A 15,387-nucleotide genomic window follows, 5' to 3' on the forward strand; every position below is an offset into this window, starting at 1 on the left:
TCAAATATATTCTATTCTCAATCTGGTTTAATATCAGATCTCTGAAAAAAAATTAAGTTCATATTTTACTTTCACAAGCAGCACAGAACTATTCTTCAAGCTTAAAACTGAAAGGGTTACTCTTTGCATTTTAACCTGGAAAATTTAAACCTTCACAAATAAGAAATGAAATAAAGTTCTTACTGCTATGTTGTTATAGTTGCTTCACAGTACAGAAGTACTTAAGACTTGGGTTTTGGAAAGCTATTAACCATCTGTTTAGCTGGTGATTTAGAATTCTTCTTAAAACATTAACATCTGTGCTTCCTGCCTTTTGTGTGTTTTATAGCCAAATTGTTGCAATTTCTGGGTGTTTAGTATTTAATTTCCTTAAGGGCATTTTACAAAAACAATAGTGGGGGCTTGAGAAGAAGTAAGGGTTAGTGTGAAGGCTGAAATGTGGTCATATGAAGTCCATGTGGTCAGACAGTATGCTTATGAAACTCACGGGAAGAGTTGTTCATGTTTAATGTTCCTGTGGGTGAATTTCCTCATTTACTTACTTGAATAATTTTTAGTCACTTGTAACATTTTTTTCCTTTAATGGAGTTCATCAGAAAAAGTTTTAAATGATGAATCAGAACTACATTGAGAGGTACTTACAGAAGAGTAGCTTCCAAACAACTTGCTTCAGATTTCATCAACCACCTATATTTTTGGCTAAAATTGTTCATTATAAATTATAGATTGAAAAAGTAACATTTGGAAGCATTTCTTAGGGAATTACTGTAGGATTCTTATGAATCCTTACCTACCATATTTCTATTATAAATATTTGACTGAATTCAGCATACATTTATTGTCAGATATTTATGATTGTATTATATATGTATGTATTATGATTACAAATCTCACCATCCTTCACAGAAAGACCTTTTTTTGTTGTTTTTTTACTCCTGCTATATTATTTTTAATGAATTTCTTGCAAATGGAGAACAGAACTAAGGCAAACATGCCTGCATAATAGCAAAGCCAGTGTTATTACAGCTTTAAACAGGCAGTAGCTATCCCCTTTGAAAAAGAACAATCTGTTTCAGTTACTTATAGGGAAAAGAGTGTATTTTTCTTTTCATTTAATGGCCAGATCCAGTTATTAAATCAATCTTGTTATATTGAGAAGCAGTAATAGCTCTGGAAAGAATAGGCTAAATACTGATTATGAGTGATCCAGTCTGACCTTAAACCTCATACTTGTACAGTGGTTAGTATTACAGTTCTCGCTAATAAATTAGTAATTATTTATCACATAATCATCTTTCTTGACCTCTGTATGGCCTTTGTCACTATGGATCACCCTCTTCTCTTTGGTACTGTGTTCTCTCTGGGTTTTATGACAGTGCTCTGTCTTTATTCTCCTACCTGTTGGATCACTCCTTCCCAGTGATCCATCTCAGTTTGCTTTGCTGGATCTTCAACCAGGTACTTTGGGTGTCCCCCAAGATTCCTCTATATGGAGCACTGATTGAAGAGTGAAAACCTTAGAAATAGGGATTAATAAGAGACTATTGTAATAATCTAGACAAGAAGTAATGGGGGCCTAAACTAATGCAGCAGTGATGTTAACATGTAAGAAGGGGTCAGATGCAAGAGTTTTATGGAGGTTTGGCAGGATCTGGCACTGATTGTGAGATGAAGGAATTTAAAGATAATACTGAAATAATGAATCTAACAGATCAGAAGAATGGGGGTACTTTCAATAAAATAGGGAAAATTGAAGGAGGGGAGGGTTTTGGAAAAAAGATAATGTTTTAGATATGTTGAGTTGGTACATCCAATGTGAAATTTCTATTGAACAGTTGGTAATTAATACATGACTGAAACTCTGGAGAGACAGTGACCAACAGGTCTCAAATCAGGTGAGTGAGGTGTAAAGCAGCGTAATGGGCAGATGAGAACGAATTGTTCCAACCACAATAAAAATGGCTGAAACAGGCACTGGGGAGCTCTTAGAGCTTGGTTAGACAGCAAAGACACAGCATCATTCACTACATCCTGAGCTAGTGTCTTTGATTGATCTTGCCACTGAACTCTGATGACCCCGGAAGAGAGAGTGAATGAGGCTGATGATGACTTTGTGCAACTTTGATTCTCTTAAATCCAATTCACATACAAGTCAAGCCTGTGATGCTATTGGTACTCTGCAAAAAAGGATGACAACAACAGATCTTCAGTAATCAGCAAAAGGATGATAATTAAACTCCTGGGAGCTAATGAGACTAATCACACCAGAGGGGGAGAAAGGGAGGGGGAGAGGCAGGGAAAGAGGGAAAAAGGGAGAGAGAGAGAGAGAGAGAGAGAGAGAGAGAGAGAGAGAGAGAGAGAGAGAGAGAGAGAGAGAGAGAGAGAGAGAGAGAGAGAGAGAGAGAAAGAGAGAGAGAGAGAGAGAGAGAGAGAGAGAGAGAAGGGAGGAAGGGGAGAAGACAGAAAAGAGGAAATCTGGGGCAGGTACAAATACTTCAGAATAGCTATGATCTCATCAGTGAGGATATTCTCTCCATTGGCAGAGATTGAAACCTATCCATTCCTTATTCTGTTCAATTTTTGAATGTGTCTCCATTGAGAAGCTTTTCTCTGAGTTGTTTAGCATTCCTTAAGCAATATTAGTATGTCACTTTAATTTTTCATCATTTATTCTTTGCTCTCATTAACTATCAAATGCAACATTTCTAATCTGATATTTTCTGAATGCTATCATTTTTGTTATTTCTTAATATTGTTGAGAATATGTGGCAAATATTCTATGGTTCACTCATTGTATATCCCTCCATTTTCCTTTGGTTACTTTTAATTTTTATTCTTCAGAGACTGTGATTTCTTCTTGATTTGTAGCCTTCTATAGCAATGCAGAAGAATGGCTTAATCCCATAAGAATAATGATAGGAATGCTCAAGAGTCAAAATAAGCTTGGTTTGAACTATATGGTGGGGACCACAATAAAGGCTTTTAGTTCTATCAGAAGGGTAATAGACAGAGTCAGAAAGGCTAGGACAATAATGTGGCCTTGTGCGTGTCTTCTAGCTCTATATTTATGATTCTATTACCTTGTTGACTTGAAGTAGATGGGATGGTTTTGCTCTATTCTGGTGGTGTCTGTCATTTTCCTCCTTCTCTTCCTTCCTCTTCCTCATTCTTTTCTTCTCCTTGCTCTTCCTCCTTCTCTTACTTTTTATTGTCTGCTACAGATTTTCACCTCAATATTCTATCAAATTCTAGGATTCTATAATTCTTAGGGAGCCAAATTGGATTGCTCACCACCCCCTTGATCATTTCTATCCTTTGCTGCACACCTTTGCTTACTGTAGTCCCTCTCCCTGAGACATTCTACCTGCCAGTTCTCAACTAGGCACAGCTGAGAAGACACTTCCTACTGAACCATCCCTTGATTGCTCCAGTTTTAATTGACCTCTCTAATATTGTAGCATTTTATATTCTTTTAATGTACTTTTCACAGTCCACTTTGTTTATTTGTCTCTGTTATGGGTCTTATTGTCAACATGTCATTTAGGCAGCTGGCTGGAACAGTGGATTGAGCACTGGGATGTGGAGTCAGAAAGATCTGAGTTAAAATCCAGCTTCCCACACTTATTAGTTATATGATTTTAGGCAAATCATTTAACCTCTGTTGTCTCAGTTTCCTTATCTGTATAATGGGAATAATAAGAGTACCTACTTTCCAGGGTTGTTGTAAAGATCAGATGAGATAATAATTTTAAAGTGCTTAGCATAGTGCCTGACACATAGTTAAGTGTTACATAAATGTTCTCTATCATTTTTATGATAGCCAAAAGAATCTTATTTACCCTCCAAATTCATCTCTCTTCTGAACATCCTTATTACTGTAGAGACCAACTCCAGTGCCCTCCTTGGCTCCCTTCTCCTTACACATCTTCCATGTATAATTATTTGCCAAATATTATAATTTCTTTCTCTTCAGCAACTCTCTTATCCAGTGAGATGGGTTAGACACAGTTCGGCTTTTCCCATGCCTTATCTGAACGTCTCAGTCTTCTATCGGTCTTCAGGCCTCAAGTTTTTCAGGATGCTAATCCATTCTTCACTCAGCTGTCGGAATGATTTTCCTAAACCTTTTCTGACTGTGCTATTTCCTCTCCTCAATACATTTTGGTAGCTCTCTGCTGCTCCACAATCAAATCAGGTTCCTTGGCGTTTAAAGCCCTTTACAACGGGCCCCTTCTTACTTTTCCAATCTTGCCCTCTTCCTCTGTCTCCCTCTGTGCATCCTGTCTTGTTTGCTGTTTCTCACCCCAGAGCTCTGTGTTCCCTCTCCGGGCCTTGCTCTGCTTGTTCCTCATGTCTAGAATTCTCACCTTGCTGACCTTGGGAAGAATTCCCTAGCTTCCTTTAAAGCTTGGCTCACGCATGACTTCCCAGAAGCCTTCTGTAACTCTTAGTTGGTACTACCAGCTCCTCTAAGGTTACCTTCAACCTACTCTGCATTTGTCTTGTTTGTTCTCATTTATAAATGTTGTCTCCTTGAAGCCTGGGACCATTTTTGCTTTTTCTTTGTATTCCTAGAACTGATCCTGACACATTGTAGGTTTAAAGAGTATTGGGGCAGCTAGGATGGAGCACCAGCCCTGAAGTCAGGAGGACTTCAGTTCAAATGTGGCCTCAGACACTTAATACTTCCTGGCTGTGTGACCTTGGGCAAGTCACTTAACCCCAATTGTCTCAGCCAAAAAAAAAAAAAAAAAAGATTATTGGAGAGGAAATGCAGGAAATAATCCTAGAACATTGTCCGGGAGTAATAGAACATGAAGAGAAAGTAGAAATAGGAAAAATCAGTAGATTACCACTGCAAAGAGATCCTTTGTGGAAAACACATAGAAATATTATTGCCAAATTCCAAAACCCCCAGATCAAAGAGAAACTTTTGCAAGAAACAAGTGAAAAAAATTCAAATATACTGGAACTACAATTAGAATTGTACAAGATTTATCAGCAGCTACAATAAAAGACTGCAGGTCTTGGAATCATAACTACAGAAAGGCAAAAGAGCTAGGCTTGTGGCCAGAAATATCATATCCAGCAAAATTATCTATAATTTTAAATGAGAAAAAAAAAAACAGACATTCAACGAACTTGAAGATTTTCAGAACTTTCTATCAATCAAATTCTAACAGAAAAATTAACATGTAAGAGCCAATATCAAAGAGTAATTTTAAGGAACTCAACATGAACATACTGTTTAAACATGGATAAATTGTTTATGGTTTTTTTACATGAGGAATGTATACTTTATATTTAAGATTTACATCAATAATAGGGTGAGCTCAAAAGGAAGATTGGTAGAGTAAAAGTAACAAAGTTCTATTCTTTCTTTTCCTTCCTCCTTGAGATGATAAAACAATCTGATATAAACTATATATGTGCAATCATGCAAAACATTTCCATATTAGCTATTTTGTGCAGGAAAACTCAAAAAAGAAAGGAAGTATGTTTTAGTGTATATTCAGATAATATCAGTTCTTTCTCTGGAAGCTGATAGCATTTTTCATCATGAATCCTTTGGGACTTTGGGGTCTTTGGCTAAGTTATTTGTTGATCATTGTAGAATATTGCTATTAATTGTATAATGTTCTCCTGATTCTGCTCACTTCATTTGTATCAGTTAATGTAATCTTTTTAGATTTTTCTGAAATCATCCTGCTTGTCATTTCTTTTGACACAATGATTTTCATCACAATTATATATGGCAGCCATTCTCCAGTTGATGGATATCCTTCAATTTCTAATTCTTAGCCACCACAAGAAGAGTTGCTATAAAGATTTTTGTATAAATAGGTCCTTCCCTCTCCTCCTTAAAAATAATATCTTTGGTATACAGCCATAGCAATGGTATTGTTGGGGCAAAGGGTATGCACAGTTTTATAACCTTTTGGGAATAATTCCAAATTGTTCTTCAGTTCACAACTCTACCCACAGTACATTGATGTTTCAGTTTTCTCACGTCCCTTCCAATATTTGTCATCTTCCTTTTTTTTTTTTTGTGCCAGTTTGATAGGGATAATGTGGTACTTCAGAATTGTTTTAATTTTCATTTCTCTAATCAGTAGTGATTTAGAGCATTTTTCATGTGACTATAGATAGCTTTGATTTTCTTTGAAAACTTCCTAGTACAATATGTTTTATTGTTTTTTGTTAATTTATTTTGTTGATTTCATTTATTATTTGATTTTTCTGTTACATGTAAAAAACAAATTTTAACATTCATTTTTAAAATTTTGAGTTCCAGATTCTTTCCTTTTCTCCCTCCATCCCCCCCCCCCCCAGTATTGAAAGGGCAAGCATTTCAAATATAAGTTACAAATGTATAGTCATGCAAATCTGTTCTATAATGTTCATGTATACACATGTGTATACATATGCACATTTTAAATGCATAAAATGGAATACATAACATTACAAAGAAAAATTATATAAGAATACAGTTATCAAAATAGTACCATAAAATGTTACAGACCTCAGGGTAAGCTATGTCTGATATGCAGTCCCTTCTCATCTCTACTTTTTAGAATCCTCAGCTTCCTTCAAAACTCATCTTAGATGGAGCCTCATGCAAAGCTTTTTTTTTTTTTTTTTTTTTTTTTTTTGCTTCCTCTAATTCTTTTTCTCCCAAATTATCTTGTATTTACATATGCATATACCTCTTGTATTTTTCTTGTAAAAAATGAGCATCTTTAGTGGGGTTTATTTTTATCTTTGTATTTCCTTTTCCGTGTTTTAATTATAGTGTTTAAATAATATTTATTGAATTGAATTTTTGGTCATCTTTATAAATTTGGATGAATTTTAAGTAGCATATTCATGATGGAAATTAACCCAAACTGGGGACAAATGTGAGTTTGAAGTTTATTAAAATATTTACTAATTTATTCCTGAGGTATGACAAAAGAAAATTCACTTTCATTATTTGAGAAAACTATGTAGATAGACATTTGAGTTGCCACAGTATGTAATAGAGCAACTTGCTAATGGAAATAGTAAATATGACCTAATGATATATATCTGCCATTTGCAAAGATGACTATATTTGGCATCATAGCCAGAAATTTCTGACCCCTCTGATAATTGCAAAATAAAATATTTCCTTCAACCTTTCTATAATGTAGTGGCTATTTCATTAGTAGGGAGAGGAAAGGGAAAGATATGTGCTTTTTCTTTATGGAAACTAAAGCAACATGGGTAATTTATCTGTAATAAAATTGATAGTTGGTCATCAACAAGTAAACAGAATTATACAACTTTAGCACTGGTAGGGACCTTGCCGGTCATTTAATTCAGTCCCTTTATTTCACTGATAAAGAAAAAGGCACAGGACTAATGGAAGTTAATGGAAGATCTGGGATTAGAGCCTGAGTCTCCTAGCTTCCTGTTTCCCACTCTTTCTATAACACCACACCAACTCTATTTATTACAGAGAGGTGATTCAAGAGGGCAAATTGTAGGTCTTTATATTTCACAAAACTGCTAAAATATCTCATATAAGGATAAATTCTCAAAGTTAGTATTTCTTTGATCAATGGTTCCAAATGAGACTCATAATATCTAGCACTATGGTTTGCATATTTTAGAAGCTTGCATGTGGTAGAAGTTAAATGTTTGTTAAGTTTATTGATTACCTGTGTCTACTCAGGGATGGGATTAGAAATGGGTTAAACTCAATGGGAGAATTGTATGACCTGAGTTAGAGATAAAAAGAATACATTCATATTGCAGAATGGAGTATAGATAGAGGATTAGAGGACCTGAAGTAAAGGGGCAAAAAGGAATGAAAAATTGTAGGAGTTAAGCAAAGGAGTCTCTTCAGGATTTACCATATGCAGTCAGGGACAAATCACTTTTATAAAACAGACCTTCTTTGAACATACCAACAAAAAAGCAATCTAATGATGGCTGCAAGCCTGTACCTCCCTTCTCCCAAGAGAATTAAGTATGTCCTGTTCTTGAGTATCTTAGCAATAACTACTTTTCTCCTCTCCGCACTATCCCCAGAGACTAAAAAACAAAACATAAGCACACAACCAAGGGGGAAATTTTGGTCTTCTGCAGTTTAAAAAGTTTAGCTTTCAAAGACATCTCAGCATACAAGTACATTATTTTATGAATCTTGAAAGGTTTGACAGTACTATAAATATTTATTGAATTATCAGAACCTTGAATTAAAAATAACTAACATTTGCAAAGTACATCCCATGCCAGGCACTGTGCTAAATGCTTTACAATTATAATCTCCTTTGATTCTTATAATAACCCTGGGAGGTAGATGCTATTATCCCTATTTCATGGATGAGGAAATTGAGGCCACAGAGGAAGTGACTTGCTTAGGATCACATAGAAAGCTTTGAAGCAGATCTCCCTGAGTGCAGACCTAACACTTTGTGACTTTTAGGTTGATTTTTTTATCCCTTCAATCTCTACCTCATGTGACTCAAATAAGGTAGTAGGTAGAAAAGAATTTTTTATCATTCTTAAAATTCTTAAATCATTTTTAAAACCATAAAAACTTATTCTGATTCTTCAGTGTGGAATGGAATGTGAGCCTGGATTGTCAAAGGCTATGCTAGTAAAATAGCAACTGAAAAATTTTACCATTCTAGAAGGCTTTTAGTATATGTACCAGCAGTAGATCAACTTTTCTAGGACCAGCCTACTTAAGTATGGAGAGATTCATCACCAATAGGCTAGCCACTTACTGATAAATTTCTTGGCTGTGAGAACCCATGAAACAAGCCATATTGTTGTTACCAGTCATCTTTACTGCAACCCTCTTGTCACTGGCAACTAACCAGGGGTTTCCTGTTCATTTTATCAAGGTTCCCATCCCTCAGCAAGAAGACACAGTACATGCTAGCTCCATCAAGGTATACCAGTTCATCAACTCAGCAGTTTCCCTATTCATCTCTCCTACAAAGTGCTTGTTGGTTGATTTTATTTCCTTTTATTAAGTTCAACCTAATATCTTAGTCTATAGAAGTTTTTGTATTCTAAGTCCAAAATCTGTATTAACTCTCCCGCCTCTTTTTGCATTATCAATATGTTTGATAAGGAAATCATTTTATAGTATTATCATCAGTTATTGATAAAAATGTCACATATCCCAAAACAAAATTTTTTAGGTTCTGCTTAGGACCTCCTTCCCAATTGATAGGGAACCATTGATGACTCTTTGGGTCTGGCTGTACAGCCAGTTTTGAATTCACTAAACTAATTTACTCTATATCGCTGTATGGAAGCATCTGGCTGGAGAAGTAGGTGGAGTATTGGGTTTAGAATCAGGAAGACCTGAGTTTGAATCTTTTTCAGATACTTATTAGCTGTTGATTCGGGACAAGTAATTTAATCTTACCTCAATCTCTTTATCCATAAAATATGGCTAATAATAGTCCCTACCTCACAAGGTTCTAGTGAGGGTTGGAAGAGAACATTTTTTTGCAACTTTATGTATCTTAAAGTACTATATAACTACTTGTTATTATTGTAAGAAATTTTGTTAAATGCTTTGATAAAATCTAGGAAAACACTTTGACAGAGAAGTCATGAACTCAAGATACAGAATAAGATACTTTTTCAGACATGACCAATGTGAGATTTTGTTCTGTTTTACTATGTATATTTGTTTTGTTTTTATTTTTCATTTTTTAGTGAGATGGAGAAGAGGAAGAGGGAGACTAGAGATAGAGTAGTTTGGGTTTTTTTAAGTAAAGAATGAAAAAGAGATTTCTAAGGCATTTATTAAAAATTCACAGAAAAGAACAGAAGGAAGGTCATAAAGCATCACAAAAACGACCATTTTCCAGTTGCATATTAATGTATAATTTATTTATTTTTTAATAAAGAAATCTATACCATTCAATTTCATGTATAATTCTGTTCTACTATGAATGTTGCAACATTCATTTTATTTGGCATTTGTTAAATTTAGTTAGGTTATAAAAATTATTTTGAAAAATATAGTTCAGCTAAACTTTATAGCATTTCCCAGAACTACCAGTCTAATAAATGACAAAAAATGGAAATGATATTAGTATAGCATGATCCGTTTTTGTTGAAGTCTTATTGGCTCTTTATTGCTTCCTTTTCTAGATGTTTTTAGCCATTTTTTCTAGAATTTCTAGAATTTTGCCAGGAATCAACACTTGTTGTCAAACATAAGCAAGGTATTTGATTCTGAAAAGTCTCAGTTTTTTCAGATATGAAGTAGGAAGAACAATCCCTTCATTACTTACTTCATGGGACTGTCATGAGAAAAATTGGTCCTAATTACATGTGAATATTATTATCGTTATTGCTATTATTATTATTCTCCTGTTTGCCAAAGAATGAATGCTTCTTCTTCTTCCTTTTCTCCATTTTATCTATCTAGTCTATTGCATATGCAGACATGGATTTCAACCAATTAGAGGCATTTTTGACTGCTCAAACCAAAAAACAAGGTGGAATTACAGCTGATCAAGCAGCAGTCATTTCCAAATTCTGGAAAAGCCACAAGACAAAAATCAAGGAGAGCCTAATCAATCAAAGTCGATGGGAAAACAGTCTGAAAACCATGAATTGGAGAGTAGATTTGAAGTCTCAGTCAAAGCACCTTGACCAAATTAATGTTCCTGTTGCTATTGTGGAACTAGAACTGGGGAAAAGTGGACAAGTAAGTTAAATTTTAATATTTCATTTGAGAAACTGTGGATTCATTGTTTTTCATTATTATTTATGCTAGAAAACCATATAACACTTAAGCTAATTTGTGTAATAGTTGACTTTGGCACCATCTGCCTTCTATGAATATTCAAAAATAATATCAATAGGTCCTATTTCCTGTTGTCCTCATGTAAGTCAATTTCTTGATAATGTGAAGGTCACCATATTGTGGGAGGAATCTATAACCCAGACTGAGGGTCATGGGAGCTAGCCAAGATGAACAGAATGTGCCTAAATTTTGATTGAAAAAATGCAAAAGAGTTGGCGCTAAATACATTTTAGGTGGATCTCAGATTCCTTGGCAGAGAAGCACAATTTTAAAAGCTGTGATTGTGATAATAAAGACTATAAATTGTGATTTAGAGAGAAAACCCCCCACAGAATTCTACCCATTTTTTTTCACAGTCTAATCCAGTTTGAAGAAGCAACACAGAATCTCCTAGTTTTGTCTCTGAGTTTCTGAGTTTTGATTATTTGCTTTATGCTATAGATAGTTTTTCATTTTATTGTGTCTACTTTCAGTTATTTTTGCTGGAAAAAAATCCATATTTTTCTCCTTTTTAATGGCCACAGCTCTATCAGGGTAGTGATTCAGTCCTTTTTAACTTCTGTTCCAATATCTTTTGAAATCATTTGGTTTACTGCATATGGATTGCTAAATCAGGTCTTTATTAATTTGGTTTTTCTATTTGTCTGTATGAAAAGAGAACTTATAATTAGATCTAGAAAGCCCAGATTATTGAATAACCTAATCATGTTTTTTAGAATATGAAATTATTTAGATAAATAATCAAATATGCACTTCCAGTACAACATGATATGGTTTTTATCCTTTTGCCCCCATTAAGACAGCATCTTTAATTAGATTTTTTTTCTGAGCTTCCTTTGTGCACTCCTTTCTTTACATTTTTCAGGAGCATTCTATAATTATTTCACATTATATTTTGTTTTGTGGTGTTGGTTTTATATTTTTTGTTTTACAGTGACAGTGGGATGCAGAGCATAGAGTGCTGTACTCAGAGTATTTTAAACTTTGATTTGATTCTGCCTCTGAAACACCTAGGCTCTGTGATCCTGGGCAGGTCCAATGCTACAGGAAACTTTCTAAGCCTCTTAAATTGAAGAGCAGATGCTGGTCTGCATAAGTAGAGGGAATTTCCTCATTGGGATACCAAGATAATCATAGGTACAGTCTCCTGTTCTGTACCTTCCTAACCCAAATTCTTCTTAAAAAGTGTTTTGTTGACATTTTTGTTCATAAGTTGTAGGATAAAATCTGTTACTAATTCAATAATGAATTGTTTTTTATTTAGTTCATTTGGTATGTGACAGTACTGTTGTGAAATTGATGTCAATATTTTATTGGTTTAAATGTATAAAGTGGAAAGCTTAGGAAGTTGTTATATGAACCAAAATTCAGACACTTTATTTTGATCATTCCTTAGGTTGAATAGTAATTGAGATTCAGTGTAATGTATATGCACTTTTTTCTTAAATTGAAAATAGATCTGTAGGTTTTATCAACCACAGTTTTTACTTTGTGCCTTTGAGAGGAAATTTTTTTAAGAGAGTAGAAAATTATATGGGATTATATAGATTGTACTGTTTGGCTGAGGCCAAACAGCTATCTAGAGACTGGAGGGTCAGGACACAAACAGGTATTTATTAATTTCAAAGTGAGGAAATAGTTGCATGTGGAAGACTATTCCATTTCTCCAGGAAACCTCATCATCAGAAAACTCATTGTCCTATGAGATTGCTTCAGCTTTATTACTCACACCTCATCAATTCTCTCAGTACTCTTTCCCTCTTTTGATCTGATATATAGATAGATAGATATTTTGCTCAGCATAACGAATATGGAAAAATCTTTAGAAGAATTGCACATGTTTAACTTATATCAGATTGCTTACAGTCTTGGGGAGAGAGGGAGGGAGAGGAAAAAGAAAAATTTGGAACACAAGATTTTGTGAGGGTGAATTTTGAAAATTATCTTTGCATGTATTTGGAAAAATAAAAAAAATCATTAAGAATAAATATTGTGATTTTTAAAATTGGTATACAAATCAAACATTTACTGATAATAAATCATAATTTCTCAATCCTCACATTTAAAAAGCTGAGGTTTAACCTGGCCATGTAGGGCTGGAAAAATGGATCATCTAAAGGAAGCTTCAGCTCCTGAGCAGATTGTAGAACCCTCCAACTACCTCGAAGTTCCTTTACCAACTAATATCCAGAGAACACTGGTATCCCAAGATTCTGGACAAGGGCTGAGTCTACTGTCCATGGTTTCCCTCCCTTTTTGTTAGTCCCTGATTCAGAGGTGTGCTGCCATTTTCTCTCCCTTCCTTCTTGTCTATCCTTTTCTGTTTGCAAGTAAGCAATGGCTAGCATTGACACCCGGGACTTACGTCCTCAATATATCCTCTCAAGGAACAAACCCTGGAGCAATATCTCATGGCATCAAGAGGCCTCTCAGAGTATAATTTTTTTAAGCAAAAAAAACCAAACAACTTATTTAATTGTAGATTACTATAACAGAAAGAGACAGTCCCTTTCAAATAATAGTCTTGAGATTTGTTTTAGCTCCAGAGAGTAGCAGAAAATCCCCAACGAGTTTTGAGCCATGGATTCCCTTCAACAGCTAGATATTAATCTCTCTTAGCTCCACCAACCAAATACAGCATGGTCCTCCAGCTTGTATTAAATGTCAGTAGGGTTTGAGGCTCAAGGTACAAATACAAGGAGAGGTAGAAATCTCCCTCAAAAACATGAGAAAGAAAAAAAACAAGCAAACAAACAACAATTAAAAAAGGTGAACATGCTATGTTATGATCCACATTTAGTCTTCATAGTTTGTATACCTATTTTGTATACCTATATACTGAGGGGCACATAAACATTTCTTGGGTGAAAAGGGGTTGCAAATGGAAAAAGTTTGAGAAGCTCTGGTTTAAACAGTTCAATAATAACACAAATAATAAATTTCAGGGGATATCAATGGCATTTCCAAATTATCACATATAAGAACCATTGATTTTATTACTGTGTGGAACAGGTCAGGGGCAAGACCCCCTTCCTAATGAACTAATCAGAGACTTCATCAGGTACAAAGAGAAAGCATTTATTTAGTCCCTGCAGGGAGAGGTCCATCCCATCTCCGCCATGTGCTCCTGGAACCTGGCCAGCTTTAGGCTTGTCCAGGGCTTAAAAGCAAAAGACTCGAGCCTTCTCATTGGATAGACAGACTAAAAGGATGGAGCCATCCTTGACCAATGGTCACCAATGCTGGCTGCCTCCCACAGGTCATGTCACTTCCTGCAACTTCCTGTATCTCAGGTTCAAAGTTTATTCCTCCAGAAGGTAAAAGACCTTCCCAAGGTCCCAGTTCTGGAAATAGGCATCATGTGACAATACTGAGAAATACTTCAACCAATCAGTCCCATTCATGACCTTTGGCATATTAAAATTACTTTAGACTTATCCAATATGGAACAGTCGCATTTAATTAGAGAAATAATAATAATGCAGTGCTTAGCCTGTGTCAGTCACTTTACAATCATATCACTGATCTCAGATGACAGCTCTGGCAGGTGCATAGCTAATGATTTCTCCTTACAAATCAGGAAAGCAGTCCTAGGAGCCTGAGATCTCACAGTGCTGCGGGAACAGAGAAGGGTGGGTCACCAAAGGCAAAACACTAGTTCTCCTTCTCGTGCTACCCCACTAGACACTGCCTGGGCGCTAGATGCTTCCAGTACTGTTGCCACTGCCCCAGGGCTGGGGAACGGGGCTAGGATTACCCTGTGGCGCTGGTTCCAGGTGGCAGAGCTCAGGCAATGCTGGCTGCGGGGCCTGATTTGCCCCCGCCCTTCCCAACCCATGCAGGCGCTGCTGGGCCTTTCCTCTGCCCCTGGCTGAGACCCCCAGGTTTTCCCAGAGGGGCAGCAACAGGATGCCCAAAGGCAGAGGGTTGCCAGAGCCATGGTCCTAGTGGCTGCTGCCTCCCCTCCCCCCCCAGCATAACATAATCCCAGTTTCCATACACTTCTTTAGCATTCTTTTTTTCTTAATCAGATCTGAGATGAGAGCATTAGCAGAGAGAATGGGTTATGATGGTCTTGTTAGCAATCCGCACAACTGAGATGCAACTCCAGGAAAGGAAAGTGGGGAAGCTGGAGGGGTTTTCCCTCTTCTTGCCAGACCATTCTAGAGTTTTATCTAGCTGAGTGGTGGGCATTGTGGGGAGGGAACCTCTTACTTTCTGGGGGGTGTTAGTGTCTATTCTCGTAGTTATTCTACATTCTGTTTTACAGTGACTAGACTTGTTAAAGTAAAACCAACTCAGTTTGTATCTCTTGTCGGTTAAAGGGACCATAATTTCCTTCCCTAATGGTGCAGAGGATTGATTGCAACCTCTTCCTCTAGCTGCAATCTCAAAGGCGAACCTTAATTCGTTTAGAAAAGTCAAGGAATGGTTAACCAGAGATTGAACTAAGTACAAAGTGTTTACCTATTTTAATTTTTTTCCTTTACTTTCTAAAGTCTGAGACTTCTACCAAAACTAGCTTTTATTCATTGCTCTCGAACAATGAAAACTATTAACCTTGCTAATTACTTTAAAAA

The 15,387-nt window shown here is 35.9% G+C and overlaps 1 protein-coding gene across 1 annotated transcript in view; it reads left to right on the forward strand.

Moving 5' to 3' along the window:
* COMMD1 (copper metabolism domain containing 1) overlaps window positions 1–15,387 on the forward strand; it is a 233,030-nt gene that overhangs the window by 73,797 nt on the left and 143,846 nt on the right. Inside the window, exon 2 of the mRNA XM_074287024.1 lies at window positions 10,427–10,708. Coding sequence (XP_074143125.1) covers window positions 10,427–10,708 — 282 coding nt within the window. The remainder of the gene's footprint in view (window positions 1–10,426; window positions 10,709–15,387) is intronic.

This window comes from Sminthopsis crassicaudata, chromosome 2 (genome assembly GCF_048593235.1).
Source record: "Sminthopsis crassicaudata isolate SCR6 chromosome 2, ASM4859323v1, whole genome shotgun sequence".
Classification (NCBI taxonomy): Eukaryota; Metazoa; Chordata; class Mammalia; order Dasyuromorphia; family Dasyuridae; genus Sminthopsis; species Sminthopsis crassicaudata.